Source organism: Gopherus evgoodei, chromosome 5 (genome assembly GCF_007399415.2).
Source record: "Gopherus evgoodei ecotype Sinaloan lineage chromosome 5, rGopEvg1_v1.p, whole genome shotgun sequence".
NCBI classification, from domain to species: domain Eukaryota; kingdom Metazoa; phylum Chordata; order Testudines; family Testudinidae; genus Gopherus; species Gopherus evgoodei.
Genome location: NC_044326.1, coordinates 114778118 through 114796844, shown reverse-complemented (window position 1 = coordinate 114796844; position 18727 = coordinate 114778118). Strand labels below are relative to the sequence as shown.

Sequence of the window (18727 nt, the reverse complement as noted above, 5' to 3'; positions counted from 1 at the left end):
AAGGCTACCCACATCAAAACCTTACCTTAAGTTTACCAGCCAAGAGAAGCTCCTTCCAAAAGCATCTGTAACTTGATGAAGATGGTCTATGTTGCATCTCAAGAAACAAAGCACATGATCTCTGGGTAATTGACTTGAGCCTTGATTAAGCCAAAATCACTCCCACTCCAAGACGTTATACAGTGTAGTGCTCTATCACATTTTGAAGCACAAGCTGTCATTGGAAAATCTGTATTTTCAAATATTAAGTATATGTGACTATCTTCGACTCAAGCAAAGCCAGAGTTTAAGCTCTACTCCTACAGCTTTTCTCCAGTACATAATATTTTTTATAAGAAATGTGGGGAATATTTGCTAGATACAACTTGCATGTTGTACACATTAAATCAGATGACAAGATAAATACCAGTACGTTTAATAAAAACAGAAAATATAAGAACAGAAATCAGGCAGAGTTACTTTATGCTCTATTTACTCTCCAAGGAACATCACTATCTCATATCAGAAGTCACAGGATGCATGCATGACAGGATGTAAAAAAGACAAAAAACAAATGCCGGCATCAATTTCCCTTTCCCTCTCCTATCACTATAGTCTGAGTTGTATCAGATGCTATATCTGATAGTGGTATTTCCAACTGGCACTGACCTGCTTTGAGATACAAGACTGCAGTTTGGAATTAGTTTTACCCTTAGTGTATTTCACATTGTCCAGTATATACAACAGTCAACAGAAGTACTCAGACCTGGAGCCCTCACTTTTGAAGGTCATCTGAGAATCCATGCTTGACCTAGAGCAAAGCAGAAGTCTTTCTGACTCATCAGTGTTTCTTCGAGTCCAGAGCTCTCCTCCTGTACCCACTGAACGGGGCTTAAGGGAAAGTGTTTCAAATTTGACATAGGTCTCTTTCGCAAGGTCAGCTTCCCTAGCAGACTTTGGTTTCTTGTGAAGTTTTAAAACTTTATAGAGTAAGAAAAATATCAAAGGTAGAACAATCACACATGCCACACTGCTAGTCATGATCAAAATGGAAACTTGAGAACCACTCTCATCATTTATTCCATCAGTGGAGAAAATAATGCATTGATCTTTTGTAGGTGGGACTCCTTTGGGACAGACACATGCCATGTATTGAGTACTAGGCTGCAAACCATCTATTGTGACTTTGTTTTTGCTGGGATCTGTACTCAGAGGCAGCATATCTTTCTCACCATACTTTGAGTACAATACAGTCACTGCAGAGTTGCTTGTGGCATTGATGGTTTTCCAAGTTAAGGTAACTCTTTCATCCGTTTCACTAATAACTTTTAGGTTTTTTATGGTGACGTTCTGTTCAGCCAGTGCAGCTGCATTCAATGAAGTCGCCTCATCTTTCTTGTTTGTTTCTTCAGACTTTTTGTTGTTTCCATTTGTTACTCCCTTTGAACTTTTTTTCCTTTCAGCCATGGACTTGGACTGTTTTTTGTCTGTGATCTTGGCACTTGTTGCCCTTTCAGTGGTAGCCAATGTTGTGGGTAGCGCTGTTAAGGGTGGAGGAGGTGTGGTGCTTTTTTCAGATTCTTGCTTGGCTTCCTCCTGTGTGTTATTTTGTTGGTCTGCTTCAAACTTCTTCCCATACTTTTGTGGTGACACAGTCGTAGTGACAACACCAACCACAGTGACAGTAACAGCAGCTTCTGACATTCCCGCCAAATTTTTGGCCTTACATCTGTAGTCCCCTGCATCCTTGTATGAAATCCCTGTCAAACTTATTATGGACCATCTGACACCCTCTCCTGGAGTTTCTTGAATTACTAAAGGAAAATGAAATGCATATAGTAAAACAGTGTAACAGTAACATAAAAAAAAGGCAAGGTTATGACTTTACCCCTTCCATGCTTTTGCTGTGTTAGGAAAAAATGATTTGAATTGAACATATTGTTCTTTTAAACACAACTTGCAGAACTCCCTGCCATATAATAGTATTGAAAAAAAAGAGTTGAGATCTGGTGTACACTACAGACCTACATCAGTGTGATGTAGTTATACAGGGGGGTAAGAAAAATCCACACTCCTGAACAACATCGTTATACCAGTCTAACACCCTGTGCAGACCTCAGGGAGGTGGATTAACTACGCCGATAGGAGAGCTCTGTCCAGTCAGCAGAGAACATCTTCATTAAAACGCTATAGCTGCATCAGTGAAGCTGTGCCAATGCAGTGTTTTAAGTGTAGACTTGCCCTGAGTAAGGTTCAAAAATAAAATTAGACATTTATATGAGTAATAAAAATATTGGCCGTTTCACTATAAAAACAAAAATGGTTAAAGGACTACAGGGAGGGATACAGGGTAAAGTTTCAAATGTGTATAAGTGACTTGGCAGCCTAAATTCCATGGACTTCAGAAGCTAAACTGACTTTCAACAAGACTTAGAACCCTAAGTGTCTAAGTCACTTGAGGAAATGGTACTTTGGCTCCTACGTCATTTAAATGGTCTTGAAGGTTTCACCCATCAGCTGTTATGCTTAAGGGTAAAATCTTACTGCTAACTGCCTGGGGTTAGCAAGAAACATCCCCCATGAGTAGGTTATTGCATAATTACCCATTATGGGGCTTTACGCTACTGTCTGAGGCACTATTTTGGACTGCATAGAGCACTGGCACAATCCCATAGGACAATTATTAAGGTTATCACATAATCCAGGAACTTTATACACCACCTCACACGGGAGGTTAAAGTCTAAACATGCACTGGAAAGGGAATTATCCTGTTTCACCTAGGGGTAAGCCCTCAGGTCAGGATTGGATCACATGGCTGGAGTAAGAAGCAGCAGCCTGCACTACCCAGGCGTAATTTGTCTTGTGGACTGAACTTTCCCAGAACTGTCTATCTAGACCCCTTAAGAGTCCACACACACACTAACAGATTAAGTTAGACCCGTAATAATTAATAGATTTATATCTATTTTTATGATGTGGATTTTACTCTTCACCCCATATATTTTAATTATTGTAAGCTGCAACGGTGAAAGACAGGCACTGTAAATAATTAAACAATTGTAATGTATGACATCTCGATTTTACAGACTTCTGTGTTTCCTCTGTTTGTGTGCTCTACAATGACAGTTGTGACATGAACAGCAAAAGCAAACACAATTTTATATATATAGCATTCCAGTTACAGAAAAGTTTGGATTTGAATTCACACTGCGAAATTCAAACCCACCTCTACAAAATATGTAATCATCAAAATACTTTCAATTATTAAAATAATTGAGTTCTGAGGCAAACAGTTTAATTTCCAGTCTTTTCTAGGAGCTGCAGATTTTATACATTCACTAGCTTCCCCTACTCTCAGATCCTTACTTTTTCTGTCTTTCCTTTTCTACAGTTCCTCTTTAAATCCTAAAGATAATCCTTAGATGCTAACCATGGTGCCACCTACTGGCAGCCTCCAATATTGCACTATACCAATTCATTTCCACTGATAGGCTTATTTTGTTTTAAATGAGTGATATTAGCTTACTGCTTTGAGTTAAAAGAATTGTTCATAATAAATATAACAATTTATTATTGTGGGCTTACAATAAGTTGTCATACAGTTTCATTCTCACGAACCCATTACTTAGAAATAGGAAAACTTCTGAATTGCTAGATGCAATTACTAAAATTGGCTGATATACAAAACAATATCAGATATTCACTGCCTCTTTACCGTTCAGTATGGACATCGGTGGTAAATGACCAAAATTCAAACAAAGTAATATTTATGACAAAGCCAATACTTATTATAAAAATTGCTGTGTTTAAATAGCTCAATTATGGTTACGCTGGCTTTTTTAACTTGCATTTTGTACCGGAGACAAGCCAAAACTGAAATTCAAGTCCAAACCACCCCATCCAATTTTGGGACCCTGAATCTAAGCCTCTTTTCCAGTCTTGGTTCCATGTCATGTTCTGAATGGGAAATGACTTGTTTGCCCTGTTCATGTTCAGATATGGATGAATTTAACACAAATAGGGACAAGGAGATTCTGGACCCAAACCGTAGAACTATTGTGAGAAATATCTGTTCTTGTTCATTTTTCACTATTCATAATAATGATCTCAAAGATCATTTCCAAGCACAAACTATCAATATATCTAGGTTCTCATATTTCTTAGTGATAAATTAGAAATACCTGTATAGTTCACCGGTAAATTGTCTGACCTGATCCAGGTAAGTTGTGGGGTTGGATATCCAGTGGCATCACAGCGTAGCAGTACATTGCTTCCCAGAGGCGACGTGATTTTTGTTGCTGAAGTCATCACTGATGGTTTAAGGCACTGTTCCAGCTCTGCTCTCTGGAACAAGATACCTGCCAGGCTCTCAGGTCCACTACAAGCCACAAGAGGATCCAGAAGTACAACAGAGATGTCCACTATTTTGGAAAATTCAATTAGCTTTGAAATCCGACAGTCACAAAACCATGGATTGTCCTGCAAACCTTAAGCAGAAAAAAAAAGCACACACTTAGTTTCAAGCATTACTTGGAGTTCATGATTAGAGTGGGACATACCATTCTGTCTAAATGCTAATAGGGAGAATGTGTCTCTTTTAAGTTCATGAAATATTTAATTTGTTCCTTTTATACTTTTTTTTTTTTGAGGTTCAGGAAGGAGGGTTAAAGCTATTTTGTTAACAATTGATAAACTAGATCTTTTCCCCACAACCACCTGCACAGAAAATAGTACGAGTTGACATATTCTACACTAAATTGTACCATTTTTTCATTCCTTTGAAACAACCTCAGAAGGAGCAGCCTTGGTTAGCTGCCAAGTAAGGTGTTTCACCAGCATTTGCCTTCTTGGCAGACCCTTCAAGTACAAGATGATCTTCTAATAGCTATGGTTGTCCTTTGACCTCCACTGCTCTCCTTTTTCCCCTTCATTGAGTATGGAGTTTTCTAAGCTTCTATTTTTTTTCAGGCACTGTTTTCAGTGCTTGGATTTTGGCTGAGAAGACAGCAATGATAGAAGTGTTTATGACTTATACCAACTATTCTGCCATTGAACAGAGATGGCTTTAAGCCAACGAAGTTTAGATCTGGATCTGAACTTTCCCAATGTTCAGGGGTGTCTGGATTCAGAGATCTTGTAGGGAACCGCGGAAGACTGTGTTACGGCCTAGCTAGGGTATTTTCGCTTTCTCGGCGGCCGGTCACTGTAAGACATGGCATGCCAGTTATAACCCACTCCTAACTGGTTAGGACCAGTTTGCATGGCCCTCAGCCAAGAGGCGAACACCGCCTCTGGAAAGTCCCTGGCCTTTGGCCATGGGGCGGACATAGCCTGTGGAAAATCCCTATTTGTTTATGTATGAGTTGTTTTTGTGTCCTGTATATATAGCTGCAAGGTCCTGGTCCCGCCCTTGGACTCCATACCAGGCCGAGTTTCGGTGCGCTGGGTTCCCCGCCTCCGTGACAGCAATGCCAGGAGTCCCCGTTGCGGGTGTGTCACTTTGCCTTCATTAAAGCCAATAACTCTCAGTGTGTGTGGGCCTCGTTCTTGCAGAGCACCCTGGGTAGGCCAAGAACCTTACAGATCTCGTTCAGGCCAATCTTTTAAATACAAACTATTTAAAAGTTGTGGAGGGATGCGGAGAGAGAGAGGGAGGAGGGCAGAGGAACTGTCAAAATAATTGAAGGATCTTAGCATTTTTGATGGCACACAAGGACCCTGCCCCTCCCCATTTGGCTTCAGACTGTTTGCCCTTTAATTATGAAGAGCAGGAGTGAGGGGACATTTCTTCTATTGTTGAATTTGATTTCAGGTGAATTACATTGGCCATTTTACAGTAATATAGGTCCAGCTCTTATATTGGCGTAAGACAGGACAGCTCTGTTGACTTCAATAGAGAAATATCTATTTATACCAGCTGAGAATCTGGTCCACAGCATTTCATTCATGCCTTTAAATAGTTTCCGATTTGACTTTAGATCTTTGTACACATCTCCCTGGAACACTCCATTTCCTTTGAATATTATTAATAAATAGAACTAATTCCAAATTCAAGCTATTTTTGTAGGGAACATGGGATAGCCTCCAATGCTATGAAGATGGGTGCATTAAAAGTGAGCAGGCAGATATAAAATAAAAGCTATTACTTTGCAGTGAAAACCTATAATTATTGGATACTCTGAACAGTTTAGCAAACCAGTCATGAATGAAACCCAAATAAGGGGACATAGTACACAGCTCATGATGTGAAAAGATGCATTAACTTTATGAATAATTAAATAAAAAATTGGAATTATTCCATGTTACCAACACCTTTCTTTTTCCCTTTCTTAATATTTCATTTGCTTCTAATGTCCTTGCATTTTTAGAAAAAATCTGTAGATGCAGAAATACATGCTTCCTTTAACCAACTGACCAAGATTAGGTTATTTTAAGCACAAAGTCAGTGATTGATTAAGACAGTGATAAACCCTGACTAATCCCACCTTTTAAAACAAGACTTGACCTGAAGAGAGTCCTTTATGACATCACAATCCAATTGTATCCTTCCAGACATGAGTGATTTTAAATCTGACTAATTATTACCCACAAGAAAAGGAATAGGCAAATCCAAGGAAACTGTTTCGAGTATTGTATTTAAAAAACTAATCTTCAAAAAGAGAGAGAAAGTGCGAGTGCACACTCCTCTTTGGAGATGATATATAGCTTTGGAGACATTTATTTTATATATATATACACATATATACATACACACACACACACACACACACACACACACACACCTTCACAACCTCTGGTGAACTGGGCATACATATAAAAATATATACATAAAAGACCAGTTCACCAGAGGTGAATTTCAACAGGTTTCCTCTAACATCAGTCCATCCTATCTATAGCTCCCCTTTGCACTGTGTGCTTAAGCTGGGAACATGGGTAAAACGAGCAGGGGAAGGAGAAGGTTGACATTCTCAATTTCCAGCCTACTCCCTTAGTACATAAGATAAACTTCCTTCCAGTTCATAGACGTAATACAGGTGTCCCAGAAGCCATTAATTGCAAACAAATCCAATGTAATGCCCCTAATTCCCAGGATGTGCAAATGTACATTCCATGTAAGGATGTTGAGACCATTGTGCAAAGTAAAGGAGTCAAAGAACATAAGAACGGCCATGGTGGGTCAGACCAAAATTTATCTAGCCCAGTATCCTGTCTTCCAACAGTGGCCAATGCCAGGTGCCCCAGAGGGAATTAACAGAACTGGTAAATATCAAGTGATCCATCCTCTGTCACCCATTCCCAGCTCCTGGCAAACAGAGGGTAGAGACACCATCTCTGCCAGGGTAACTTAATGTTACTTATCCACATTTCCTGAATATACATTTCCCACATTTTGGAAAATTTGTATGTTGCTGAGTTGGGACAATTACGTCTCTTTAAAAATATATTAAATAACCTAAATCACATTTTTAATGATCTGATCTGCAGTCTTACTTGTGTGAGTAATAATGATAATAGGGATTTGCAGGATTAGTCCCTTAGACAGGTAAATTATTCACCAATATGATTGAGTGATTGAAATATATAAGCCTATTGTGAAACTTTTAAAACATACAAAGGTGCACAAAAATATCAACAAATAATTCCACTGAAAGCAATTATGGTAAAAGAAAGTGAAGGTTGTAGGATTAAGCACTTAATAGTCAAGCACCTCATATGCAAATGAGCTTCTTAACTCAAATTCATTTCTCACTAATCTGTCCATGCTTCGCAAAATGCTTATTAGGGCAATGCATGGTTAATGAAGTTTATTTGCCATATTAATGCCATGCAGCAAAAAAACCAACACTATCCTACTTAGAGAGACAAGATGGGCAGGGGCGGCAGCTTATATGGGCTCAAGGTGCTTAAGCACTAGCAATATTCAAGGGGGGGGCTGTGCTCCACCAATATTTGGAGCTGGGTTTCTCCCCTGCCCCGGCCTCAGAGCTTCCCTGCCTGAAAGAAAACAGCCAGTGCCTCTCTCCTTTGTTTGTGCTGCTTTTGCCTAAGGCTGTAGAGATCAGGGGCAGGCAGCCTCTTGGAGCACTGGGGGAGGGGAAGAGGGAGAGAGGACAGGGAAGGAGGCACACACGTGCTTGGGAGCTCTCTCCCCCGCCCGCCCCCCTCCCGGCACCCAGGGGCAGCAGCAGGGGTGGGGAGGCCACACATGATGACAACCCCCAGCCCCGATACCCACCATAGGGGAGGCGAGTGGGCTTAATGGACCTGAGAGAGTCCCTAGGAGCATGTGCAGTGACTGTGGTGCAGAGTGAGTGTGCTGTGGGGTGGTCCCTCCCCTGGAGCTTGCTGCTGCCAGAAAAGGGGGGGGGGAAGAGTCCTCTCTGGCCCTAGCCCTGGGGCAGCCTTTCTGCATCCCAAGTTCCTTATCTCCAGCCCTGCCCCACCCCAGAACATGCGCCCCCAGCACTCTAACCTTGAGCAGTTTCCCCTATGCATTTCTCAAGGATCTAGATGGTGGGATAAGGATGTGTGATGGTTGTAGAGCCCTAGAGTGCCAGTGTGATGCCATCTGCACAGAGAATGGCCTAAACCCTGTCTCCGGGCAACTGATGGCCTGGGTCGCTCTCCTGCAAGATGCCAACCGAAGGTGTTGGAGAACAAAGAAATCAGGTGGCCTCCTAATGCCTGGAAAAGAGACAAAGGCCAGAGGAGAGAGTGTCAGTGCCTGTGCGGACTTCTGGGAAGTGCATGGTGTGGAAGGGGATGCTGGGATGCTTTGGAACTATTCCATACAAAGCCAGTCAGGACTCTGGGGGAGCCTCCTCTGTCTGAGCATACTGTCTCTAGGGCAAGAAGCTTACACCTTCCTGGGTCTGACCTCGTAGCATTCAGCATGCCCTTCCACACTGTGCGCTTTCCGCAGCGAGTGTGCCCAGGCAGGTCCTGGGGCAACTAGAGGTCCCTGCACCCCAACTCTGCAGTCAGATATGACTCTCAGCCAGCAAAACAGAAGGTTTATTAGACGACAGGATCACAGTCTCAAACAAAGCTTGTAGGTACAGAAAACAGGACCCCTCAGTCAAGTCCATCTTGGAGGGTGGGGAGTCTAGACCCAAGTTCTGGGCCTCTCCCCATTTCCTCAGCCAGCACCAAACTGACACTCCCTCCTCTAGCCTTTGTCTCTCTTCTGATCTCTTTGTCCCCAGCACCTTCAGTTGGCACCTTGCAGGGGAAACTGAGGCACTCACACAGTATTCAGAGAAAACATTAAGAACATTCCCACTTTGTCACAACAGGTGCAACAAAATTTAATATTGTATATTGAAGCAGGCAAGTGCTGCTTCTGACTTTCCACTTTTAATTGACCCTTGTAATCTTGTGGTGCCGACGCATTGTAGCTTCATTTTATATTGGCTTACAAGGCGAGAGCAGGGGGGGGAGGGGCACCACCATTTTGGGCACCACCAAAAATTATACAAACCTGCCACCTATGAAGATGGGTACAATGTAGTTATAGCCTTGACTCTCTAATATCCTGGGATCAACACAGCTAGAATAACACTGCATACCACATCATGCTTGTTTGTCAGACTACTGCCACCAATCTCATTGCAGAGGATTAATTGTAAGACAGCTTCTCGGTGCCCAGGGAACCTCACCATGCTCTGGAGCACACTTATTCTACTGAAAGTGGTCCTAATGCCACAATCCTCTTCTCGGGTAACACTCTCCTTCAAATCAGTGTAAGTTTTGCCCAGGAGAATGGCAGGATCAACTGCAGCATTTGTTCCTACTGCTGTCAGAAAAACACAGATTCAGACTGACAGGAAACAATGTTTCTCCTAGAGCAGTGGTCCCCAAACTGGAGGAGTGTTGGGGGAGGCCACAAGGCCTAGGCCAACCCCCCTCCTTCCAGGATGGCTGAGAGGGATTGTCACCCAGCCCCCTGCTCTGCCCCCAGACTCCTCCTAACTGCAGCAACAGTCCACTCCACCCAGAGCCCAGCTCCAGATCATAGACTATTAGGGTTGGAAGGGACCTCTTGAGGTCATCTAGTCCAACCCCCTGCTCAAAGCAGGACCAATCCCCACATTTTTACCCCAGTTCCCCAACCCTCGGTTTAGCAGGCCAATGCTCAAACCACTGAGCTATCCTTCCCCCTCCCAGCTGCAGCTGCAGCTCCACTCCACCCCCTGCTCAGCCCCCAGTCCAGCTCTGCCCTCATTTCTCTCCATCCCCAGGCTAGCTCCACCTCTTGCCCTAGCTCCTCCCCCATTCCCAGTTTTGCTCCCAGTTCTGCCTTTAGCCCCAGCTCCTCTGCTGAGCCACGGACTGATTCCATTACTGGTAAGGTGGGGCATGGCAGGAAAAGTTTGGGCACCACTGTCCTAAAGGAACATACCACTATTTCAGTTCACAAGGGGAATTCTCTTCCCAAATAAAACATTCAATGCATATAAAATATATGCTAAGATAAAATCTGAGCTGTAATAACACATTAGGGAAGCTTCTTGTGGAATATGTTGTCTCATTTGAGGTACTGATGTCAGGACTATTTGAGCTTTGTTTTGTGCTGCATTAACCTCCATAGTCATTGCAAAATTCCTCTAGGTAAGGTGAACACTTAAAGATGTGTATTACTCAAAAAGGCAACTAACCCTAATAACCTGTTGAACTATCTGCCACTGGAAATTATTAACATTTGCAGAGACAGAGTTTCAAAGTTAGGCATGTGCAACTGCACATTGACTTTGAACATGACTAACTGATGCCTGGAAATAAATGGTGCTCATGAACATGTCAGATACAACATCTGAGGGTGCACAAGTTGAGTGCCTGCCGTCCATGTGTATATGCACAGATATTTGCTCACAAGCCCAACTCACTCAAATACACAATTGCGTGTGCCTACCTTTAAAATCTGTCTAATTTTATTTTTAACTGGTCCAGAGGCAGATGCTATTCTTATTTAGATAAATGTTCATTCCTGCTTGATATTTTACAAAATGACGTGTTCTCTTCCCTTTGGACTGGAGAATAAGAGTATAAGGAGAAGGAAGTACTCCTAAGAAATTGGAAGGGAGAGTGGCTGCTCCTTAAATGCCAGCAGCTTTCCACAGTAGTAAATTATGCCACAAGCCAAGTTAACTCCCCTATAAGGCCTCTTTTCTTTCCGGTTCAAAAAAGGTAGAAACATAGAGCTGAGGAGATACGGTGCAGTGGGGAAGTGAAGGTCAGGCATCAGGAGACCCCAGGATTTCCAGAGTTAGAAGTTTGCTTTCCGCATGGACCCTCAAGATTGGTAGGGCTAGCAGCTTGTCTCCCTTCACAAGATGGCTGAGTCCTTCTCCTCAGGGTCAGCTTGTGACAAAACTTCGTGGGCTGACTTTTTCCCTCTTGCAGGTTTCCCAACAGGAAGTTATGACTTGCTATTTATTGCTCATATTGCAGTAGTGCCCAAAGGATTCAATCCAGATCTAAACTCCACTGCCTGAGGCACTGTACAAACAAACATGAGACAGTCCCTGACCTACAGAGTATAAAACAGAAATAGACTGAGCAAAGAAAGAGACAAGGAAGCAAAGAACAAGGTAATACGGTTACGTGGTTATTCAGGCTAGCCTGGAGGGTTCCAGATCATTTGGAAGCACTGGATTTTGTGAATGGGGAAAGCTGCAGAACCCCAGACCCACTCACTTTGCCTCTTTTCCAACATATAAATATACGCTTGCGTCTGCAGGTAGAGACAGGAGGCTCTTTTCTTAACGTCTTCCATGAGGGAGACAAAGATTTTCATAAGTGACCTAATTGGTTCTGAGATAAATAATTGTTTTCACTGCAGCCAGACAAAGTGCAGTTATTTAGAGTTGATTCATTAACACTGTTTCAGTTCCTCAGGTCCAACATTGACTCCCAGGAGGTAATCTCCTCACTCACATGATGGCTATTTCCAGCCAGTTATGAGCCAGGGTTTTATTCTAATATGAAACCAACACTTAAAATGGTTGCACAATAAGCATTGATTTGCCATACATAGATGAGATATGGTACAAGTAGACAACACTGTACAATGAGCAACTGTCATAGTATCTTTCCCCAGTCTGAACCTTAGAGTCCAAAAGTTGGGGTACTAGCATGAATTCCTCTAAGCTTAATTACCTGCTTAGATCTGATAAGCTGCCACCAATCAGGAATTCCAGTGCCTGATACACTCTGGTCCCCCCAAACCTTCCCTGGGGACCCCCAAGACCCAGACCCCCTGGATCTTAACACAAGGAAAGTAAACCCCTTTCCTCACTGTTGCCTCTCCCAGACTTCCCCTCCCTTCTCTTCCCCTCCAGGTGTTCCCTCCCTGGGCTCCTGGAGAGATAGACAGATTCACGCTCCGTGAATCTAAACCAAAGGGATTCCACTCTTCTCCCCTCCCTTCCCCTTCCCTGTTAAGTACAGACTCGATTCCCTTGAGCCTCAGCCAGGGGAAAAATCAGACAGGTCTTAAAAGCAAAACTTTTAATAAAAAGAAAGAAAAAAAGTAAAAGTTATCTCTGCAATTTAGATGGTAAAAGTTACAGGGTCTGTCAGTTTATAGACACTAGAAAGAAGCCTCCCCCTAGCAAAAATACAATTTAAAATACTTCCAGCAAACTACACATTTGCAAATACAGAAAACAATCAAAAGACTATAACTGCCTTTCTTACTAAATACTCACTATTCTGAATATATAAGAGACTGTAGCAGGGAGATTGGCAAGAAACCTGGTTGCACCTCTAGTCCCTTCCAGGACCCAGAGAGAACAAAGCAAAACCCAAAAAACACAAACAAAGGCTTCCCTCCACCTTGATTTGAAAGTATCTTGTTCCCTGATTGGTCCTCTGGTCAGGTGTCCGGTTCACTGTTTGTTAACCCTTTACTGGTAAAAGAGACATTAACCCTTAACTATCTATTTATGACAGCAACTGACAAAGCTTCCTTCCAAATGAACCACAATGGAGTTTCTGTGCAAATGGACAGAAAATAGCCACATTCCACAAAGTGTCCTTATCTGATTCATTTGGAGACTAGCCTGGATGCTGCAGTGATCACAACAAACTCAAATAATTAGCTTCTTCAGTAACTCATTGGTTATTCATCCCCATCAATGCCTAATAACAGCCCATAGTTACAGTTGTGAATTATATACTCCAATGTGTATCACAGAAGAATACAGTTATGCAGTCCCTCCTTCTTGGTAAACAGAGTTTCCCCCACACCAGTACGTGCTGCTGTGTCTATATGGACTTCAGCTTAGAAGCGAGCTATGTAGGAAATTTTCTCTGTAAATCAGTAACCAACCTCAGGGTTTAATTAAATGCACATTATTCCCCTTTTAGAGGGTTGTAAAGTGGCAATAAATGAAATATTCAAGGTTCAAAACGAAACCCAGATGTTATTAACACGTGATGTTTCCTCCACTCAAGGCTCTCTGTAACTGCAATACCATCTGCAGCCCTTGCTGCTCAGCTGGGGTTTAGTCAGTGGCTTCACATAGCAAAAGACTGACTGGCCCCTTTTCTCACTGGCTCCCTGTGCTTCCCTCTCCCCTCACTGCCACATACAGTGCCATGGAAACAATCACTACAGAGCAGGCCCTAGGAAGAGCTGAGTCTTCCCAACTGCCTGGCTAGCACACTCTGCAGAAGCCTGGTGGCTCTGCTGCATTCAGGGTCCTTGGCACATGGGAAGGCAGCAAGGGCAAGATTTCACCCAGCGCAAACTGCAGCTCTATTATATGCTGTATTCCCTCATCCTCTCAATGGCTCTCTAGGAGGGAGACTGCAAGGGGAATGATATTACCATTGTGCATGCCTCAGATTTGAAACCACAGTATGCTCTTGCAGCCCAGTCCTGCCACCATAGACTTCGGTGGGAGCAGGACCGAGCCCTTGGTGTCCAAAATGACCAAAGAAAATGGATCAAGCAAGGGTAAAGTTTGGGATTCCCGACAAGACTAGGGAAAGGCCAGGTTCTTATCAGTTGGAAAAAAGCAGCTCCTGGTTTTCCAGGGGCACAGTCAGTCACATCACCTGAAGATTAGGGAAGGGAGCCTTCTCCTGCACTCTCTCCTCCTCAGGTTCACTTATGACATTGCAGCTAGCATAGCTTTCTAAATGTTAAAAATCACTTGGTTTGGGTTTGAGTTTTTGTTTTGTTTAAAAACCACCAGCGAATAATTTTGTTTTCCTGATTCTGCCAACCATTGCTCACATTGAGCAGAACCCTGACTGCCATTTTACTGGCAGCATTTCAACAACTTGACTTTGCTGTAAGTACTGCTAGGAAGCTCTGAATTTCAGCTTCCAGTGACACCATGCTTTCAGTTAACAAGCCACCTAGAGATAGAGCACCTAGCTGGATGCTCCCACAGGAGGGGGACAAAGTACCCAGGACTCTTGGCAGGTTCATTTTGCAGAATTTTCACCCACAGAAGGTAGAAGGTGCAGAGAACTGCAGATCTGTGAAGAAGTGAAGCTTTAGTCCAATGGTCTAAATGGTTTAGTCAGCTCCTTTGGCCCCTTCTTATCCCTGGCAATGCGGTTCCTGCAGGAGAAATGCTACCATTAGCAGGCCAGCCTCTCTGAGAGGTGCAGAAGTGTAGCCTTAGTTAGCAATGATTCAGGCTACATCTGTATCCAAGCAGATACTCACCACCTCTGGGAAGGGAGAGAGTGCTACACAGAACAAAGGCTCTTTGGTTCCTCTCCCAGCCCTGAAAACCTCAGTGAGCCCCAGCATATCTTCCACGGGGTATCAGAGAGGGCAATGTCACAGAGCCACCAGTCTCCCTTTTTCATGGTTCCTACCCAGAATCCCTTTGCTTGGAGAAGTGAAGAAGATAGTCAGGCTCATATAAATCCTACTCAACATGGTACATTTTTAAGCAACAAAAGTACAGCAGGGAAGGCCTCTCTCTCCGATTTTGTCACCAGATCCTAAAATCTATCAGGTTGTAACAGCCATGTCCCTCTGGCACAGACTGAGGGTGAGACTCCTACAATGAGTGCGTGAGCTCATGCACGAGTATGTGTGTGTGCATGCACACCCTCGCACATGAGTGAGAAACACAACCAGGGTTCCTGGGCACTACAGTAATACACTCAATAAAGAGGAAGGAAAAGCAGGTTTATTGGGAAGGCGATTGTGGGCTTGTCAGGGAACAATCCAAAACACAAGCAGTGTGTCACTTCAGATCTCCAGAGGTTCACGTTCAGATTAATTGTATAACAATCATTGTCTGCTTGCACTCTAATAGATTTACAATAAATGGCTTTTGTAATGACTGGAAATGAAGTGAATCATTCACAGCTAACCTAATTTATAGTTGCTCCAAATTCTACAAAGAAATCATCATTTTATTTTCAGAGTATTTGACTTCAGTATGTAAGTCTGAAGGTAGGTAACCGCATACCATCTCCACAGAACATAGGATCCAAAAACCAGAGGCAAATTGGCACCTGAATCCAGTGAATCTACTGCCCTTTCATCTCTGGAGATACGGGTTCAAATCCAGGCTTGGTTCACAAATGAAAATGAGCTAAAGGTCTCATGCTAATTCCCCTGGGGACTTTTTTGCACATTATAAAATCATCACATAACATGGTGCAAACAGTCACGTGCTCAAGAGAATACAGGTGCTAGGGCTGCAAGGCTTGTCAAGATTAAAAGCTGTTGACAAAGATTGTAGAGAAACTTCGCGAGCCCTCAACCAGATTCCACTATCTTTGCACAGCAAGGGCAGCGCAAAGAGACTGGAAGTTGGCTGGATCTCCTGAGATGAGGAATCTGATATGGGGAAAATCCTCAGCAGGTTTAGCACTGACATATACAGGAGCTGGGAGGTTAAATTCCCAGCACAGGTAGACAGACACGTGCTAGCGCTGCTCAAGCTAGCACTTAAAAAGAGTAAGGTTGCCACAGTGGTACGAGCAGCAGTTCAGACTAGCCACCCAAGTGCATAGTCAGGGGATCAAGCGAGTGTGTGCCAGGGCAGCTAGCCTGAGCTACTACAGCCAAACTAGCTCATGCAGAGCAAACACACATATGTCAACCTGGAACTGCACCTCAGAGCTGCTGCATAGACATACTCATAGCCAGCTCCTACTCTCCTCCCTCCTGTAACCATTAGTGTAGAGGGAGTGTGCAGGGGTAGAAACAGAACACACTGTGCTCCAGCCATCTCCAGGTGTGTAGATTAGAGCAGCCCCCACCTATGTGAAGGCTGGTTGTCCCAGGATCAGGGCGTCACCCCCTGCTCCCACATGCAGTCCATCCCCTCCATACACGCTGCATCCACAGAAACTGAGAGCAGTGGAGAATCTCTCCAATTATACCTAGTCCTACATACGATTTTTTTCTGAGCACCCAACGATCAACATATTATAAAAAAACAAGTATTAGCCAAAATATTTACAGAATTGATGAGTGATTCCTGTGAGCGACACAAGTTACAAAAAGCTAAGCGTGTTATACTAACATTTTAAGACATGCATTAGTATTTTCTACACAGTGTTTGTCCCAAATGTTAGCAGCAAAAATATTTAAAATAAATCGCAGGCAGCAATCAGCATAGCATAAGCAGTTTCACACTATATTTTAAACTAACATATTAGCATTGATATAACAATATTTTGCATGTTTATAGCACCTTATATCCTGAATGATCCCAAAGCCCTTTACAAACTATGGCCTTAATCCTGCAAACACTACACTAAGCTGCTTCCCTGTTAAAAAGAGACTATTTAGACATGTTTTAATAAGGAATCCAATGGCTTCATGAGTTTACCTAATATGACTCTCTGTGCTGCTGGATCTGTGTTTCTGGACGGTGTAGCTTCTGAGAAGGGGGGCCAAATGTCCATTAGGTCTGATGGCAAGGTGGTTAGTTTGTTGCTGGATATGTCCAGGTAGGTGAGGTTTCTCAGGTATCTACCAGCCTCAGAGGGAATGCTGGTCAATTTGTTGTTATGTAAATCAAAGGTTCTTAAGTTGGGCATCTCCATCAGAGACTCCCAAGGGAAACTTGATAGCAAATTCCCATCCAGACGCAATTCATGCAGCTGCTTCAAATTATAAAAGCTGCTGGCATCAATGTTAGCCACACAATTGTAGGTCACCCACAGGTATTTAAGGTCCACCAAGTAGTAAAAGGCTTCAGGGGGGATTCTTCGTATGACAGTTTTTTCTATGCGAAGTTTTACTGTGTCCACAGGAACATTCACAGGGATCTCAAACATATCAGGGTCATTACACAGCACAGACCTAGCACCAAACAACAAAGAGAGATCTGTATTTCATTACCAGAGACTTGCATCTCAAATACATAAGTGTTAATACCTTTTCTACCACCACTACTGCCAAAATATCAGACCAAGTGCAATCTTCTATGTTTAAAAGATAGAGACAATTTGGAGGTGGACTTTCTTTCTAAAGAGAAAAAGAATATAAAATATTAATGATACTGCTGCATTAATTCCAGATAAATTCAAATGCTATCTTTTACCCAGTCATTTTAGGGTCAGCAATATAATTCAAGAACAGAAGGATTTTATTTGTATTTTTATCACTGAAACAGGAGATTCATCACCTCCGTTTTAATAAAAAGTCTATAATTCTGTGTGTTACTTTTTCTAATTTCTCTTCAAGAGTGGAGATATCAGATATTTAAGGCACAAGGGTAAATATATTTCTGGAACTTTACTTTTGAAAGTAGGTTGAAGATTACAAAAAAAAGGAAAAATTTTCAAACTGAGTGCTTAATTTAAGATTCTAAATCCACCTAAATAGAAATGGCCTAATTTTCAGAGGTTCTGTGGACTTCCTACTCCCATTGACTTGAGAGGTGCTGGGTTTTCTCAGAACCTCTGAAAATTAGGCCATTTCAATTTATTTTAAGTTCATACATATGGATTTAGGAGTCTAGGCATCCAGGTTTGAGAATTCTGATCAAAGTTAATGTCTCTTCTTTCTCTCCATATAGATGCTGATTTATGAAGTACATCTATTTTCCTTTCTTCTCACCATAACTTTGTATCAGGTATAGCACAAGAATAAAATTAGCTGAAATTGTAATTCCCAAATGAGCAACAATACAATGTCTAGTGCGTCTGCTGTACAATATTTCAAAGTGGTTAAGCTTTTCCTTTATCATCATACTTTTTCTATTGTCTAACAATGAGATAGAGTAAAGGAAACTTTTGCATTTATCTAAAACCAGGATTACCGTACCATGGATAACTGGTTTGAGAAATGGAATTTTCAAGGAAATATCGACATTTAGTAAGTTAGAGTGCCGAGAGAAGTCCTTGTAAAAACTGAAGATTTAAAAGGCATTCGGCTGCTAAGTAAAAACCAGTAAGACAAGATATTATTGCTACCTGTAAATATCCACGCACATTGCTTACCATGTAAAGTGGCATAAAAATGGAGTAAACTTCTCCGTTTATACTTCTAAAAAGTACATGAACTAAAACTACACAATCTGCACTCATCAGTGGTGTCAGAGAATATTATTCTAAATTTTCATCAACCTATTTTCTTATAATTACGTTGTGTAACGGCAATAAAGAAAGGCATACCTTGTTCCAGTGCCATCACTTCTGCCGTGGTAAATGCAAGTGCATTGTGAAGGACAAAAACTGTTTACCTCTTCAGAAAAGCTAATCATGATGCATAAACAAACAAACAGATACATGACTACCTCCCAGCAAAAC

The 18727-nt window shown here is 42.3% G+C and overlaps 1 protein-coding gene across 1 annotated transcript; it reads right to left on the bottom strand.

The window, feature by feature from the left end:
• Positions 1-454: 454 nt before the first annotated feature.
• Positions 455-18725, bottom strand: LRIT3 (leucine rich repeat, Ig-like and transmembrane domains 3). The gene is made up of 4 exons (XM_030564584.1): positions 18593-18725; positions 16801-17276; positions 4162-4467; positions 455-1793 (listed from the first exon to the last, which is right to left on the bottom strand). Exons 1-4 carry the CDS (start codon positions 18706-18708, stop codon positions 727-729), a joined length of 1965 nt encoding a protein of 654 aa, XP_030420444.1. The 5' UTR covers positions 18709-18725; the 3' UTR covers positions 455-726.
• Positions 18726-18727: the final 2 nt, after the last annotated feature.